The sequence below is a fragment of the Rattus norvegicus genome, chromosome 7, assembly GCF_036323735.1.
Source record: "Rattus norvegicus strain BN/NHsdMcwi chromosome 7, GRCr8, whole genome shotgun sequence".
Classification (NCBI taxonomy): Eukaryota; Metazoa; Chordata; class Mammalia; order Rodentia; family Muridae; genus Rattus; species Rattus norvegicus.
The window spans coordinates 133,985,661-134,002,715 of NC_086025.1; the positions used below are offsets into that span (position 1 = coordinate 133,985,661).

General features: G+C 46.9%; 1 protein-coding gene across 8 annotated transcripts in view; it reads left to right on the top strand.

The window, feature by feature from the left end:
• Positions 1 to 17,055, top strand: part of Scn8a (sodium voltage-gated channel alpha subunit 8) — a 173,909-nt gene that overhangs the window by 124,760 nt on the left and 32,094 nt on the right. For all 8 annotated transcript variants that reach the window (XM_063263132.1, XM_063263131.1, XM_063263134.1 and 5 more), the window contains 4 exons: positions 5,767 to 5,899; positions 10,864 to 11,102; positions 13,901 to 14,074; positions 15,903 to 16,259. In XM_063263132.1, coding sequence (XP_063119202.1) covers positions 5,767 to 5,899; positions 10,864 to 11,102; positions 13,901 to 14,074; positions 15,903 to 16,259 — 903 coding nt within the window. The remainder of the gene's footprint in view (positions 1 to 5,766; positions 5,900 to 10,863; positions 11,103 to 13,900; positions 14,075 to 15,902; positions 16,260 to 17,055) is intronic.

Consider the following 17,055-nt stretch of genomic DNA (forward strand, 5'->3'; position numbering starts at 1 on the left):
CAGTTCTTTGGTGTCCTGTATGTTTCTTGTACCTTTAGAGGCATCTTCTTCTTTAGGTTAGGGAAATTTTCTTCCATGAGTCTGTTGAAAATATTTTCTGTGCCTTTGACCCTGGGTTTCTTCTCTTTCCTCTATTCTTATTATTTGTAGATTTGTCTTTCCATAGGGTCACAGACTTCTGTGCATTTTGTGTCTGGATTTTTTTTATTTTTAATTTATTTAGCTCAGGCATCCGCTTCTATCTCATCTCAACGCCTAAGATTCTGTCTCTGTTGTTGAGGCTTTGCTGCTGAGGCTCCTCCTATTTGAGTTCCTACATTTCCAGTTTTATAACAGTTTGTGCTTTCCTTATTGATCCCATTTCCACGTTTGCGCCTTGAACTGCTCTCTTCATTGCATTCCAGTGTTTTGTGTGTTTTCATAGATTTCGTTAATGGATTTATTCATTCGTACCTCTCTCAGGCCCTTGAGCATATTCATAATAGCTAGTGCTTCCGCCATATTGCATCTCCTAGGCCTCCTGTAGTAGGATGCTGTGCTCTAGAGGAGACATACTGTCCTGGCTGTTACTGACTTTCATGCTGGTATCTGGGGTGATTGTAATTCTAAGTGTTGGTTTGGTCTTGTCTTTGTGGTTTCTCTACCCTCTCTGAGGAAACTGTGGTGGATGTGGGTTTCCTGGTGGGGAGCACTTGAGTCCCTGCCTGGTGTGGCCAATGGGAGTCCCCAGGGCAGCGCTTGTTTCTAAGTATTGGGAGCTGATATGCAGGAATGGGGGTGGGCTAGAGGGCAGGGAGGGGAGGCTGAGAAGGTAGCCTGGGTGTGTCAGGAGAATCCGGGAGCACACAGGGAATGGGAGAAGAGAGAGAAGATGGGCCCTGCTCGTGCTCTGTTTGTTACAGGGCTGGGGATGAGAGAGTGGGGAATTAGAATTGGAGGACTGGAAGGAGAAAGTCACATGCCTGGTCTGCCAGGCTGGTTTCCTGGAGAGAGAGGCTCCAGTGACAGAGATGGGATGAGGAAGGGAAAGTTGTATGGGGAGGGTCTGCTTAGTTCCCTGGGAATGGGGGCAGAGACAGAGAGGCTGCAGCAGGTAGTCGGCCACAAAGTTGCTAGTTAGTCTGGAGAACTGGAGAGGAGTGAAGAGCTCCCATGTGATTTCAAGGCTGGTGTGACCTGTGTGTGTGTGGAGAGAGAGAGAGAGAGAGAGAGAGAGAGAGAGAGAGAGAGAGAGAGAGAGAGAGAGACAGAGACAGAGAGACAGAGAGACAGAGAGACAGAGGTGGGGGGAGGAGCTGATTCTCACTATATGGCCCTAACCATCCTGAAACTCTGTGTAGACCAGTTTGGCCTTGAACTCACAGAGATTCTCCTGCTCCTGCTTCTGGGTGCTGAGATTTAAGGAGCACATCACCACCACACATGCCTGAAAGTTTTCTTTTTTTATTAAATACCTTTGTGGGGAAATCCTGGGCTTATGCTAAATTGTCTAATGTGTTTATGAGAAATTGCAAACTAGTTCTCTAAACTAGTTACATCATTTTTTATCCCAGCAAGTGTATGAGAGACAGCTTTGCTAGTCTTTGCTTCATCTACTTTATATACTGACTTACGTTGCTGGCGATTGCACCCCAGATCTCCTCCATGCTAAAAGGGAGTGGGGGCTGCCACTGAACTACCCCAGCCCCTGCCTTTTAGTTTCAGTAGGGGTTGGCTTTACGATGCTGTCCTGGCTGGCCTAGAACTCTCCGTGTAAACTAAGCAGGCCTTGGTCTCACAGACATTTGCTGGCCTCTGCTTCCCAATTGCTTTTCCTAAGTCCATGAGCTTATAATTATTCACAGAGTTCATGAAAAATTGACTGTAGCGAGGAGGTCAACACAGCCTGAGAAGCAGGTCCAGTCATGACTCTTCGTGTGAGGGAAGCACTGTTCTTCCCACAGCAGAGCCGCAGCTGTCAGGTGCCTGTCTGCAGGCGTGGCCCTGAGAGGACCTGGAACACAAATCTTTCTCCAGGGGCCACTCAGGGCCACAGCCAACGTGTGCTCCAAAGCCCATGAGACTGGGGTGTACAGAGAGGCAGAGGCATGTGGGCTGTAGAAATGTATGTGCTCTCTTATTTTAGCCTGATTTTTATTATTTTAATTATGTATATGTGTGTGAGTATATGCACATGAATGCAAGTACCCAGAGTTCCAAGGTGTCAGACAGACAGGCAGTTGTAAGCCACCTGAGTGGGTGCTGGGAATCGAACTCGGGTCCTCAGGAGGACCAGTGTGTGCTCTTAACCTCTGAGCCATCTCTCCAATCTGTTATATGTCCTCATTAATGCGATGTTTAAGATCTTTGGATAATTGTTAACTGGCTGTTGTTTTCCGTTGAGTTGATAGTTTCTTGGTTGTTCTAGATATAGACTTTTAAAAATGATTTGTTTGTTTTATGTATGTGAGTACACTATCTCTCTCTTCACACACACCAGAAGAGGGTGTCAAATCACTCTATAGATGTTTGTGAGCCACCATGGGGTTGCTGGGAATTGAACTCAGGACCTCTGGAAGAGCAGTCAGTGCTCTTAACCGCTGAGCCATCTCTCCAGACCCCTAGGTTCTTTAGGACAAAATTACTTTTTAACATTAGTTCTTATTTTGTGATACTGCTTTCTGCATCTTGTTCAAGAACTCTCAGTGCTATGAAATGTTTTTTAACACATCTCTTATCCACATCTCTTATCCACATATCCACATCTCTGATCACCTCAAACCAACTTATATAAATAAGGACTTATAAGGACTAGGCTGGGTGTCTATCCTGTCTCTCAGCACCTCTTGCAAAAGCTCTCCTCTCCCGGCATGTTGGGACCTTGCTCACATGCACTGTTTTATATACTCTGAGTCTATGTCTAGAGTCCGCGTCTCTACTTATGCCGATACATGCTAACCTTCTTCATTCTCACCTCATACAAAGTTCTGAAATGGGACAATACAAACAAATCCTTTAAACAGAATTCTACATGTATTCAAAGATGTGTAACAGAGTCCTTCAAATGGTTATTTTAACAGTTTTTTTAAATTCCCTTTTCTTTCCCCAGCCTTTATATGTCCTTATTAATTTCACAATCATCAGTTTTTTCCTGAAAGCCTTGGATTTTGATGGGCGTAACACTGGGCTGATGAGTCCATTTGGAGAAGGCGGCCATCTTAGCTCTAATGTCTGTGAACAGGGCATGCTCCTTTGTTTATTTAAGTCTTCCTAAGTGTCTCTCAGAAGAGCCACACAATTTATCATGAGAGCTTCTCGCCTTTGGATAGTTTTATTCCTTCGTATTTTTAAAGGTATTACCATAAGGATGTAATTTGAGAGCTTTATTTTCGAAGTATTGTCAGGGTATAGTTAAGCTGTACATTGTATATACATTGTAGCCTCTTGCTTCTGTTAGGTTTGAAGGGTTTGGAGAAACTTCCATAGAGTTTCCACACAGGGGATAACACTTTCTGAGAGCAGCTGTCCCATTTGCCTGTTTGCCTCAGTACACAGGCCTGGACTTCAGATTCAACACCGTGTTAGACGTAGTGAGAGGCACCAGCCTTCTTCCTTTCCTGCAGCACAGGAAAAGGGTTTATAGGTGGACCAGGAAGGGTGATGTTGCTCTGCCAGGGTTGCCCTGTCAGGCTGATGCTACCCTGCTGTCTGCCCTGTCAGTCTGATGACAGGCTCACCTCGATTTCCTTGGTTAAACCCCGTTGCTGGCCCCTGTAACCTCTCTCTGGTTAACTCGAACGCTCTTGGTGTAAACGTAAGAAGATAAGAATGAGTGGTCCTCCCTTAATAGGCTTGAAGCTTAACTTTTCTGTGGTTGTTTTTAACAACCCCAGTCCCACAGTTAGGATTGGGAATATGGAATACACAGGCTAAATCCAGTCTGCAGCAGAGGCGATCATCATTGACGGTCTGATGACTGTACCCCAACCCTGTTTTAGACTCCGCTTTTACTAATCTTATTTTTTTTTAAGGTTGATATAAGGTTGGTACTAGTACAGTCTGAAGAAATTATTTCTTGCTATATACAGATGCAGAAAATAGATACAAAAGCAGTAATATGTGGAGCCTTCCTTTCCGTATTTATCATCTGGTCATTTGGGAGTGAACATTCTGAACATCATCTGTCCTGTATTCCATAGATTGATAGAAGGGTCAGCTCAGTAAAAGTCTCGGATCTGTCCAATGCCAGGAGTAAGTGCCTAAGATAGACAGCCTTCGCACATTCACGTGTATATCACTTTTATGGCGTAGTAGATTTAATGTGATTCATTAAATATTCTGTTGGGATGAAAATTATGGCATAAAATGGCCTCTTAGGAACAATATCTTATCTGAGATAATAGTTAATAAGTCATTCCCACATATACAGATGTTTTTTATAGAACCACAATCAGGAATCCTTGTGGAGATCGGTTATTTCACGTTTCCATTTCTTCTGCAGTCCTGCTACATAAGCAACACCCGGGCGAACCGAATGCCTAAGTCAGTAGGGCAGCACAAGTAAAATCCTAGATGAGATTAATTTTGTCATCTGCTAGGAATTATCCTCTGTGCAGTCTCTCAAATCTAAGCACGGATAAGAGCAGGGAGTGTTTGAATAGCTCCTCAGAAGTGTTTTATTTCCAAAACAAGATTATTTTGTTGCTGATCTGACATGCTTGCCTTGCCTCAGACAAATATGTCTTTCCCTGTGCTGGAAGTGGTGATTGTCTGCCCAAGCCACCATGGAAGGAGCAGGAAAGTGCACACAGGTGACATAATACAGGGACAGAATGGTTAGCCAAGAGATGGGTTTTAAGCCACCCATTTGGACAAGACAGAGAGGGATGGAGCTCCTCCAGACAGTGGCTGGGGAGGAGTTCAGCCTCCTAATTTTCAGGTAGAGGTAAAACTGAATTGTTTTGGCAAACGAGCCAATTCTAGCCAAATGTTGTGGCTGCAAGACTCGGAGAGGAGAACACAGGGTCCTTTCCCATCTCGGTGACCCTGGGGGCTGTGGCATTCCTGCCTTAGGCTTAACCAGAGGAGGTCATTGGGTCCCAGCCAGATTCTTGGGTTCACTGAAGATCTGGCTACATTCAAATGACTTGTTCTCAGTCACAGAACTAAAGATCACCCATGGCCAACTTATGAGTAGGATTATAGAGTCAAGAGTTGTTTGTTTGTTTAGCCGTATGGAGGAGGACCTAAATCCAGCTAGAAAGTGGCTGTTTAACTCTCAAGATGTCTGTGCTGCTGCCACAGGCAGCATCTGGCTGGGCTAGCTTGCCAGGGATAGGCATTACTATAGCCTGCAGGGCTCGTGGTTGGGTAAGACTTGTGGCAGCTCAAGCCAGACCGAATTCCAGCATGGAGAGGGGGTGGGCATGAAGCCCACCACTGGCCGAGGAGCTCTTAGCAACTGACTGATAGCTGCTTGGGGGAAGAAGGGGAGCACAAAGTCCAGCGGGGGGTAGGGGGTATGGAGGTGAGTGGATCTAGGAGAAATTAAGATTTTTTTTTTTTTTTGGTTCTTTTTTTTCGGAGCTGGGGACCGAACCCAGGGCCTTGCGCTTCCTAGGCAAGCGCTCTACCACTGAGCTAAATCCCCAACCCCAAGATTTTTTTTAAAGCAGTGCAGATGATGAGGCTTTTGCTCACACTCAACGGTCAATCCAGTGGGGCCCGAGCCCTGTGTAAACCGAATACCACTCACCCTATTTGCTTTATCCCCCCCCCCTCCTCTAGGCAACGACTGAGGTGGAAATTAAGAAGAAAGGCCCTGGATCTCTTTTAGTTTCTATGGACCAACTCGCCTCCTACGGACGGAAGGACAGAATCAACAGCATAATGAGCGTGGTCACAAACACGCTAGTGGAAGGTGTGTGCCCTCTATGTCTTGCCTATCGGAGCAACTGAGCTGCGAGTGTGTAGTGTGTGTGTGTGTGTGTGTGTGTGTGTGTGTGTGTGTGTGTGTGTGCAAACAGTGAGAAGCAGCACTGGGAGTCAGAGCATCAGGTTGAGCAGCCTTCTTTCAGCTGCCTGAGCAGCCTCTGTTCACTCTGGGTTTTGAGTTCTCGTCGAGGTCAGCATCGGATAGAGGGTCTTCAAGCTTCGAGGCACGGGCTTTGAAGTTTCAGGCAGATCACTGCAGACTGTGAGAACTACAAGCCGAGGAGCACTGGCCTGAGAATGATGGCTAATTTTATTATGCACTTAGAGCCCAGGACAGAGTTTTTCAAGTGTGTGTGTGTGTGACAACTGAGATAGGAAATCAAGCTCCCTCAGATACATTTCATTATCAACAGGGACACCATCACAACAGAACGTTCTATTCAGCACAGCAATTACTGATTGCTCGTTGCAGTGGCCTGGCACAGGGTCTGGCCAGTGGGGAGGCTCAAGCCACACTGAAACTGGCTTTGCTGTGCTTGGAGCAGTGGGTGTTGCTGTGGAGTCACTTCCGGAGACTTCGATTAAATATGAGCATGGGGCACTTATACTTCGAAAGCTGTCTATGTCTTCCTCCCTTCTGTTCTACACACTCCCTTCTTCCCACTAACCACACACACACACACACACACACACACACACACATACTCACACATATACACACATGCACATACACACACATATACACTCACACACATACGCTCACACACACTCACACATATACACACATACACACACACACTCACACATACACACACATACACATATACACACATGCACATACACACACACATACACTCACACAGACACACACAAACACACACACACATACACATACTCACACATATACACACATGCACATACACATACACTCACAAACACATACACACACTCGCACATATACACACTCACTTACACACCATATACACTCATACACACATATACTCACACATACACATACAAACACACTCACACATATACATATTCACATATACACTCACATACACAAACTCACACACATACACAAATACACACATGTGCACATATTCACACATACACTCACACACATACACACACACTCACACACATACACATGTGCACATATTCACACATACACACATACATACTCACACACTTACACTCACATACACATAAATGCACACATGCACGTGTACACACACACACACACACAAGGCACATCGCTCAAGGAATGAAGATAGCTGTAGTTGTAATTGTGTCTCCTAAGGAAGAAAGCCATTCTAGCACTTCTCTGTTGGTTGGCCTGACTGCTCCCATAGCCTGTACCCATCCTACCACCACACTCTCCTGTCCTGTACCTTGTCTTGACTCCTTTAATTGATGCTGATGAGCTGGGACCTATAAGCAAGGGGCAGTGATGGCTGCAGCTGAGCAGTGTGCGCAGATTAAAGACGTTAACAAAGAGCCACTGGTTTTAACCACAGACCTGGCTCTCGTTGCTGCTTGCTACAGTGAGAGCATTCAATGAGTAAACACCCTCATTCCAAGACTTGCAGTTGGGAAGGTCATTTTAATCCAAAGATTTAAATTATTGCTTTCAAAGCAAAGAAGCAGACTCCTGTCTACCTAAAGATTTAGATATTGTAGTGGGGGATCCTAGAATTCCATACTTAAGAAGAAAAACCTCGCTGCCCCTCCTCACTGGATCCTGTTGAAAACTCACTCAGTAGTGTCCAGTAGACTCTGCCAAATCTGCAGCTAGGGGAGCCAGGAGCTCTGGGTGTCAGCGCTGGGTCAGATGTAGGTGGATGAGAGCAACCTCACTGTTCCTTAGAACAGGAGCGCTGAGGAAGAGATCATGGAGAAGGGGCGGGGCTTTAGTGCTGCCTTGCAACAGTTGTGATTCCCTAGGAAGGAATGGCCATGGCGGGTACTGCCCCTCAAACATCAATCCAGTCCGTGCTGGCGACTGGTACCATCTGTTCACCCAAAAGTGCCGAGGCAGTGGACACTCTTCCCTGCCCAGCCGAAAAATGCTGCGAGTGTTTGAGTTGAGGAAAACTCTCGACATAAACCTCTTGGTTCCTCAAAGTCACTGTCTTGGTGGGCGGAGGGAGCACCTTGAAAACAGTCTCCAGTACTCCTGGGACTGCTTCCTGCCCTAACCCCTCAAAAAACTATGCAGAAGCAAGGCAAGAGAAAGTCCACAAACCTCCGAACACCTCAGTCCCTTATCTCAGCCCATTCCCAAACACGACGCTTTGCCATGGAGGCCTGTGGGGCTGGCACGTAACAGCAGAAAGCCCGGAAAAATATCAGGTACAATGTGTATCCGCCGTGCTTGCCAATAAGGAAGCTGAGGCGGGAAGCTCCAAGGAGCCCATGAAGCAATATAATGGGACCCCGTCTCCAAGAAACTAACAAACTTCCATTAAGCAAAGGATCCATTTAGCCAAGGACTCACTGAGACGCGGACCCCCGGAGACACGGAGATGCGCACCTTCTCCGTCCCTCCTGCCCATCGTGCTCTTTGTGGCGCTGACCTTCCTGGGGGCTCTCCCCAGCTCAAGGATGTAGCTAGGGGTAGGAAACAGGTAGCCTGCAGGGATCCTCTGGGTGGTCTCAAGGGTAGAGAACCCCTTTACTGTCTGCTAAGACGTTCAGCGTAAGATGTGGCAATCATGTCATCTCTCAGATGTGAACAGTCGGGGCTTCATCTTCCCCAGCAGAACCGCTAAGCAGCAGACATTTGGAGAAGGGAGGAGATAAAAACGGAACGGAACTGAATTTCCAAATATGCGCTGTAAGAATTTATGGAAATAAGAGAACCTTTTCGTTTTTCTTTTTCGGGGATGAAAACTAAATTTACCTTGGGAAAGGAGGGAGTTCTGCAGGAAAGAGGCTGAGGCAAATTCTCTTCACAGACTTCTTTTCCCACGCAGACTCCCACGTGGCTCTCACTGGGGCCCTTCAGTCTGAAAACCAAGGCAACCATTTTCTTAGCAACCAGAGAGCCAGTCAGATACCCAGCCCAGACCACCCCACCCTAAAATAAAGCCATCGCCATGGGCCACAGACAGTGGGCTGGAGAAGGAGAAGCAGACTGGCCGGCATCCCATTGTTGGGGAAGCGTTGGAGAGTTTTGTTTATTTGATTAATGATGGGTTTTGTTTTTATAAATCAGAACTTATGCAGCCCTAGCTAGCCCAGTCATTTAGCCCAGGCTGGCCTCATATTTATACATTAGTCTCCTGTGTGCTAGGTTTACAGCTTTGGGAAGAATTTTATTTTTATTTTATTGGTGTCCCAGGGATTTAAGTCTTGTGGACCCACTTCCTGGTCCGAAGGATATCTTCCTGACAGATTTTAAGTTCGGCTTCTTGAAGAACATCTTCACTGGATGAGGAACTTGGAGTTTTGTAATTCCAACCGTTTCCTATAATTTGAGGAGAGTCTTGCCTTCTGAGGCTTGTTCCAGGGTTGGTGTGGCCACCAGCTCTCTGCCTTAGCTGTCTAATCGTTCTTTTTCATTTTGACTTCCTAAATAATCTGAGAGACCATTTAGTCAGTGTCTGTTCAGTGCTGAGAGTCCCACAGTTCTGGGCAGGCCTGAAGGAGGGCATCAGTGTCAGTGTGGCTCCGGGGAGGGAGCCTGGGAAGGAGGGCATTGACCAGGTTGCAAGCTCCTCCCTTCATTTCCTGGATGACCTTTATGTGTGGGCCACATGAGGCTGCTGAAAAGCCAGATCCCTCTCTGAAGAGAGATGAGAATAAGACTAAGTAAAGGAAGGGAAAAAAGGAAGTATGGAAGGGTGGAGAGAGATGCCACGAGAGAGAAGGAAGGACGGAGAATAGGAAAGGGAAGAGAGAGAGAGCTGGAGGAAGGAAGAGAGAAAGGAGAGGGCGCCCCCTGTGTAGCTGACTCTGCTATGAGCTGCAGCCTCACTGAAGGTGGGACACTGGCCTGTGCTTTGAAAGCAGCAGACACATACTTGGCATCTGTCAATCCCTTTCCTGCTGATGAAGATGGCATTTCCGCCTGATACACTCTCCAGAACACCCACAATCCGCTAAGTCCTGAGGCACCTTGTTTAATTCTGTGTGTGTGTGTGTGTGTGTGTGTGTGTGTGTGTGTTAGTGTATAGATAGGTCTGTGCATGTGTGTGCAGGTACACATTTGTGCACATTCACATGGAGGCCAGAGGTGAGGAGGTTAGGCTGGCTACCAGCAAGCTCTGGGGCTCTGCCCACAGACACGCACTGCTGGCCTCCGCTTTTACCTGGGTGCAGGGTATCTGAACTCAGGGCCCCAAGCTTGCACAGTATGCATTTTACTGACTGAGCCGTCTCTTCCAGACCCCAATTTGTTTCATTCCTAGCCCCACCCCCCAAAGTTGCTTAACCTTTTTCATGATCCCACAATTAATAGCAATTATCTGACCTGGTATTATAGGGAAGGAACTTTCCCTTTTATCTTAATGTGAAGGGAACTGAGGAGGATCAGCAGACAAGCACCCTTTATTCACAGATTTAATAACGACAAAAAAACAACGAAACAAAACAAAAAACACAGCTGACCCGAGGAAGATACTCTGTATCCTGTTCAGAGGAAGATACTCTGTATCCTGTTTCCTCTCTGTAGCAGTGGTTCTCAACCTTCCTATTGCTGCAGCTCTTTTAACACAGCTCCTTGTGTTGTGGTGACACCCCCAACCATAAGATTATTTTCATTGCTACTCATAACTGTTGTTTCGCTACTGTTATGAACCGTGATGTGAATATCTGTGTTTTTTGCTGGTCTTAGGTGACCCCTGTGAAAGAGTCGTTCACTCCCCACCCCCAGGGGGGACCATGACCCACAGGTTGAGAACCACTGCTCCATATTGAGGGCTCTCTGTTCTTTGCTCACTCCAGAGCTGGAAGAGTCTCAGAGAAAGTGCCCACCGTGCTGGTATAAGTTTGCCAACACTTTCCTCATCTGGGAGTGTCACCCCTACTGGATAAAACTGAAGGAGATCGTGAACTTAATCGTCATGGACCCTTTTGTAGACTTAGCCATCACCATCTGCATCGTTCTGAATACGCTATTTATGGCAATGGAGCACCATCCCATGACACCACAGTTCGAACACGTCTTGGCCGTAGGAAATCTGGTAAGATGGAGCAGGGTCTCCGATGGACGACTTGAACGTGGTTTCGCGGCTGCCGGGCTTTTCCTGGTGTGTGTGGGAGGGGGGGAGCTGGAATTTAGTTAACAAGGAGGTGATAGTTAATTGGAGACAAGGGTATCTATCCACATACCCTGCCACCCGCGCTTCTGCCAGGCACCTTCAGCTGCGCCTTCCCTGGAGAACTCTGAAGATGCCTCTTAGAGCTGTTGGCAGGAAGCCAGCTACAGTGGCCGAGTGGGAGACAGGACAGCGAGTTGGTCCAGCGCCTGCGGCAGATCTAATGGGTTGGTTTTGGAGAACCCCTCATCTGTTTCTCGTGCTTCTCAGAACCCCTCCTTTCTCAGCCCCCTAGATGAAGGGCTTCCCATGATGCACAGAGTGCCCTACACTGCCTGTACTGTGGGATCTTACCTCCCATATGCTGTTATTTATGGGGAACGTTCAATTTCCTCTCCCATCCAACTTCTGGGCCATCTTCCAGTTTCTGCCAAGTTTCTTGTACTGTTAAATCATATATTTAATTATATTATTTAGAAGAGAAAAGTATGAAGTTTTAAAACATCAAAAAGTCATGACTTTGGGTTATGTTCTCCTTCTTTAGTACAAAGATGGGACCCAGGCTCGAGCTCCAGCACCCAGTGCTGGGGGGCTTCAGCACACGTGTGGTACCACCGGCCTGTTAGCATCCCGAACACTGCCCTCCATATGAGAAGTCCTTCATCCTTCCTAGACCGACAGCCTGCACAGGCCTCCCTGCATGTGTACCCTGCTTGACTCTTGAGGAATCATCCGAGCCCTCCCGGACACATCTCTCACACCTCCGCACCCCGTAGGCTTTCTCTGAAACGGAAGCTCTCTTCGTCCCCCTCAGACCCTGACTCCTCACATTGCGACACCCGTCTGTACCACTTTCCAGACACTCACTTCCACCTGGCTCAAACTGGACCACACACACCTTCACCCTCCTGTTCTCTCAGAATGGGCCGCTTCTCTTCGGGGACACCTTCCCTACCTTACACGGGGCCTTCCAACCTGCAGGGGCTCTCTCTCCCTTACTCGTGTTCTCCCTGCTGACATGCGATCTTTGCCCTGCTTAAGCTCCCATTCTCTGCCAGCCCCACTTCACCCTTCAATGTGGATACATTCTCATCCCTCTTAGACCTTGGTGCCAGTGTAGTGTAGCTATCCAAGGCAGATCGTAGCGGATCTCTAGTAGCCCTTCCATAGTGGACAGAAGCCCCGCCCCCTGGCTCTGAAGCCCCGCCCCCTGACTCTGATAGCCATGCTGTTCATCTGCATGGTGGTCTCAGTCCTTGAGAACTGGCTTCTGATGCTGGGAAGCACATCGCAGAGGTGCCCCGCTTAGCCCCAAAGGCTAGAACCAGCCCTGGCCTGTGGATTAAAATACTGTTGCATAAAAAGTTCTCTGTAAAAATGTAGTAATCATCTGGGCAGTGGTGCATACTTTCAATCCTAGCACTTGGGAAGCAGAAGCAGGCAGCTCCCTCATTCAAGGCTAGTCTGGTCTATTGAGAGAGTTCCAGGACAGTCATGGCTTTAAAAAAAAATTAATAATCAGTAAGAGTCATATGGGGTTGGGGATTTAGCTCAGTGGTAGAGCACTTGCCTAGCAAGCGCAAGGCCCTGGGTTCAGTCCCCAGCTCCGGAAAAAAAAAAAAGAGTCATATGTGGGTATCCTGCCCTAAGGTATACCCTTGTCACAGCATCTGTCCTGTTAGTTGATATTCTTCCAGCATGTTACTTTCCTAAGGCCTAGGTGACAGGGATAGCCCCAGAAAATGCACAGTGATCTATGGGGCATAAGCAGCAGGGAAGAAGGGAGTAGTTCTCGCATACAGCAGCTGCAGATGAATCGGCTGTTATACTGAGAGGTCAGAAGGAGGCACCAAGTGTCCCACAGTGAGGGAGTTCCTTGAGTAAGCTTCATCCAGTGACAGTAACAGGCAACAGAATGGATCAGGAAGACCATGCAACAGCTGAGATGGACTTGTGACAGCTAGGAAATTAGGCCCCAGACATTCTGTATTGCGATATATATGCATTTAAAACTGAGAAAGATCATAGGAAATGGTAGTTACATGCAAGGCAGGGAGACTGTGGACTTCCTGCTCGTTTTAGATGCTTTGGACAATATATGATTGCTTTTAGTACTTAAACCATACCATATGACTAGGCCTGGTAATATGTAATATATATGTGTGTGTGTGTGTGTGTGTGTGTGTGTGTGTGTATGAATGATGGTGTGTTGTGAACAATTATTTTGCAACTATTACTTCCTTACTTCCTTTTATTGATGTGTGTGTTTATACAGTGATTAGTTAAGAGCAATTAACAAAACCCAGCACCTCCAACACTTACCTTTCTTTGCCATAACCATCAGTCTTCTCTAGCTACTCTGAAATATGGATACATTGTTGCTGATTATAATTACTCCCCCATAAAACTAGACCACCAAATACCTGCCAGCTTTTAAAAGGCGGTGGCCTTCTATCCTGTTCTTCATATTGCTTGAATTATTTCTTAATCACGTGCCACCCAGTATGAACGAAAGAGATGGAGGTGCCGGGGCCGAGCACTTCATTCAAACAAAAAGGAGCCTGTCCTGTATCAATCCGGGTGCCCATGGGGACATCCAGGCCTTGGTGGCCTGCAGCATGGAGGCCGTAGCTGGCTCTTGATTCGTGGGTAAGTTGTCTTGAAAGAGATAAGGTGTGTTCTTTCTGGTGTCCCCTCCTCACCTCCCGCCTCCACTTCCTCAGGTGTTCACCGGGATCTTCACGGCGGAAATGTTTCTGAAGCTCATAGCCATGGACCCCTACTATTATTTCCAAGAAGGCTGGAACATTTTTGACGGATTTATTGTCTCCCTCAGTTTAATGGAGCTGAGTCTCGCAGATGTGGAGGGGCTCTCAGTGCTGCGGTCTTTCCGACTGGTATTCCAGATTCCTCTGCTTTCTTTGCGTGTTTCTGTCTTACAACTGCTAGACAGCACTTTGTATAGCTCAGGGCACCTACCGAAGGGCGCCTGCCTCACTGCAGTTGGCCTCTCCACTAAAATCTTGAAACATTTTCTGCCAAATATAAGAAGGTGTAAAAGTTAGGGTCCGAAATCAATAAGCCAAAGAAACTAGTTCTTAGAGGTCCCTTAGAAAATCATGATCACTTTAGACAAAGACTTCCCAGGGCCTTCTGAGGTCATTTGATTGGCTCCTTGGGTTGTTTCTCTGGGTACCTTCCTCTGAGTTCTCTCCCACAGAGAGGCTTTAAAGAGGCTTTTCTTCATTTCTTCAGTGTGATGACCCCTGCTAGAAATTGAAAGTAAGCTAGGGTTTTATTAAACTATATTGAAATTAGTCATTGAACATTGACTTTGTTTTCCACAGTAGTGATTAATGTCATTTTATTAGCTTATTTGTATAAGGAAATGTTTACATTGGTCAGTCATTCTGGAGAAGCCACTGTAAATACAGGTGTGAGTGACACCTGGAACCACTGAAGGACCTTGCTCAGCTGGTTCCTCTCTGAGTCAGGACAACAGCTGTGCGTTTCTCACAGAGGCCGTTAGCTTCCGGAGAGAACTGACTGGCGCTCACAGGACTGACACTGCATGCATGGCACCTCACTGAAATGACTGGCTATGATCCAGTCCACAGTTGATTTTTTTTTTGAAATTTATATTCTTTACTTACTTATATTACTTTATATGTATGAGTTTTTTGCCTGGATGTCTGTGTGCTGCATGCAGTCCTTAAAGAGACCAGAAGAGGGGGTTGGTCCTTTGGAAGTAGAATAATGTGGTTGTGAGCCCTGTGGGTGCTAGGGGAATTGAACTGGGGTCCTGTGCTTTCAATCCCTGAGCTATCTCCAGCCCCCTTACATAGCTGACTTTTTAAAAACTAGTCTTACCTCAATTACAAGAGAAAAAGCCTGAAAACTAATATCTTGAATAACTCAGAAGCTAGGCAGGGATAACTGTGGGTGGTCCAGGATGGCTCCCGGTAACTCTTGAGTTTTCAGATCAGACCTACACCTCCAGTCAGCACAGACTACTGCTGTCGATGTCTACCAAAATGTCTATGTAACGTGTGGCACCCAACACTGATACTGAATGGCGGAAAGGTTATAATTCCATTGGCCAACACACCCTGGCTTCATGCACCATAATTCTCAACCTTTTGACAGGACCTTGTGGTTATTACCAAATATAAACACGTGATTGACAGACACCAACATGTATGCTTTCTGAATTATTAGCGTGGGTTGCCCCTTGCACAGATGTTTCCCGCATGTGGTACTGCCTCTCCTTGCCCCCAAGTTATTCTGAGCATCTCACGCTTCCGTATCAGTCATTGGTTAGTCGTTGGCAAGCAAACGGAAATCTTTGGCATTTTCTAGTGCGCGGTTTTTGAGGTAACAATTCTCCTGCAGATTGCATGCCCCTTGCCAGTTTGTCTCTTTGAGAACGCAAGAGTCGAATCAGAAGCGGCTGTGTTCTGACCCAATGATGTAAAATCCAGGGGCAGTTCCTTAGGTCCTGGACGTAAAGCTTTCCATTGATTTCTGGAATTCATCAGTTTCCTCCTATCCATAACTCAATTTCATCGCTTTTAATCTGAGACAAGATCAGGAAGTTCTGAGACGTTCCTAAGGATGATGAATGAATTTAAGCTGATCCCTCCAATTCTGCATGTTTTGTTTTCTACGTCAGCAATGTGGCGAGGTATCGGATTATCACTTCGTTTTTACTGGTTTTCTCCTTAGCTCCGAGTCTTCAAGCTGGCCAAGTCCTGGCCCACCCTGAACATGCTGATCAAGATCATCGGGAACTCCGTGGGTGCCCTGGGCAACCTGACCCTGGTGCTGGCCATCATCGTCTTCATCTTCGCCGTGGTGGGGATGCAGCTGTTTGGAAAGAGTTACAAGGAGTGCGTCTGTAAGATCAACCAGGAGTGCAAGCTCCCGCGCTGGCACATGAACGACTTCTTCCACTCCTTCCTCATCGTCTTCCGAGTGCTGTGTGGGGAGTGGATCGAGACCATGTGGGACTGCATGGAGGTGGCCGGCCAGGCCATGTGCCTCATTGTCTTCATGATGGTTATGGTCATTGGCAACCTGGTGGTCAGTACCAACTTCTTCTTCACCCCAGTCCCCTCAGCTTCTCCACCACCTTCTCTGGTGGACTCTTTCTTGGCCCAGATCTGCTTTAAGGCACAAATGAAGGAATGACTGTTTATTACCAGGGTAGCTACTGAGTCATGTCACTCTGTAACCTGATAACCCTTGGTCATAATTGAAAGAACAAACCAGAGTTAGGTTAAGTGATCCCCCACCAACTCAGGTCACGCACAGGTGATAGACTTCATGGGGTTTTGTCTATCTGTCCTTCCAATTACAACAACTTTCCTTTTTCTAGAAAAGTTAGAATCTGTTCACTTTGGCACTGTTGAAATCTCTGGCCATATATTTGTTGTGGCCTCTTCCACATGCATTGTTGAACTTCTAACACCATCCCTGGCCTCTGCCCATCAGCCATCAGTAGCATCTCCCAAATTACAATGACCAGAAATGTCCACAGACTTTGCCACATGTTCACTGTGTGACTTGTGCTCCTGATAGCTGGGAAAGCGGCTCACACAATCCCTATAGAGTGGCTCACACAGTCCCTATAGAGCAGCTCACATAATTCCTATAGAATGGCTCATACAGTCCCTATAGAATGGCTCACACAATCCCCATACAGTAGCTCACACAGTCCCTATAAACTCACATCAATCTGTTCTGCTCCCATTTCTTCTGTACGAAGCTTCCTTGCACCAGACACATTCCTTGGAGCCAAAAATGGCTCTCCCACAATAAAAACAGTCACCACGATGGGTCTGCAATCCCTGACATTCTCCACACTCCTCCCCCAGGT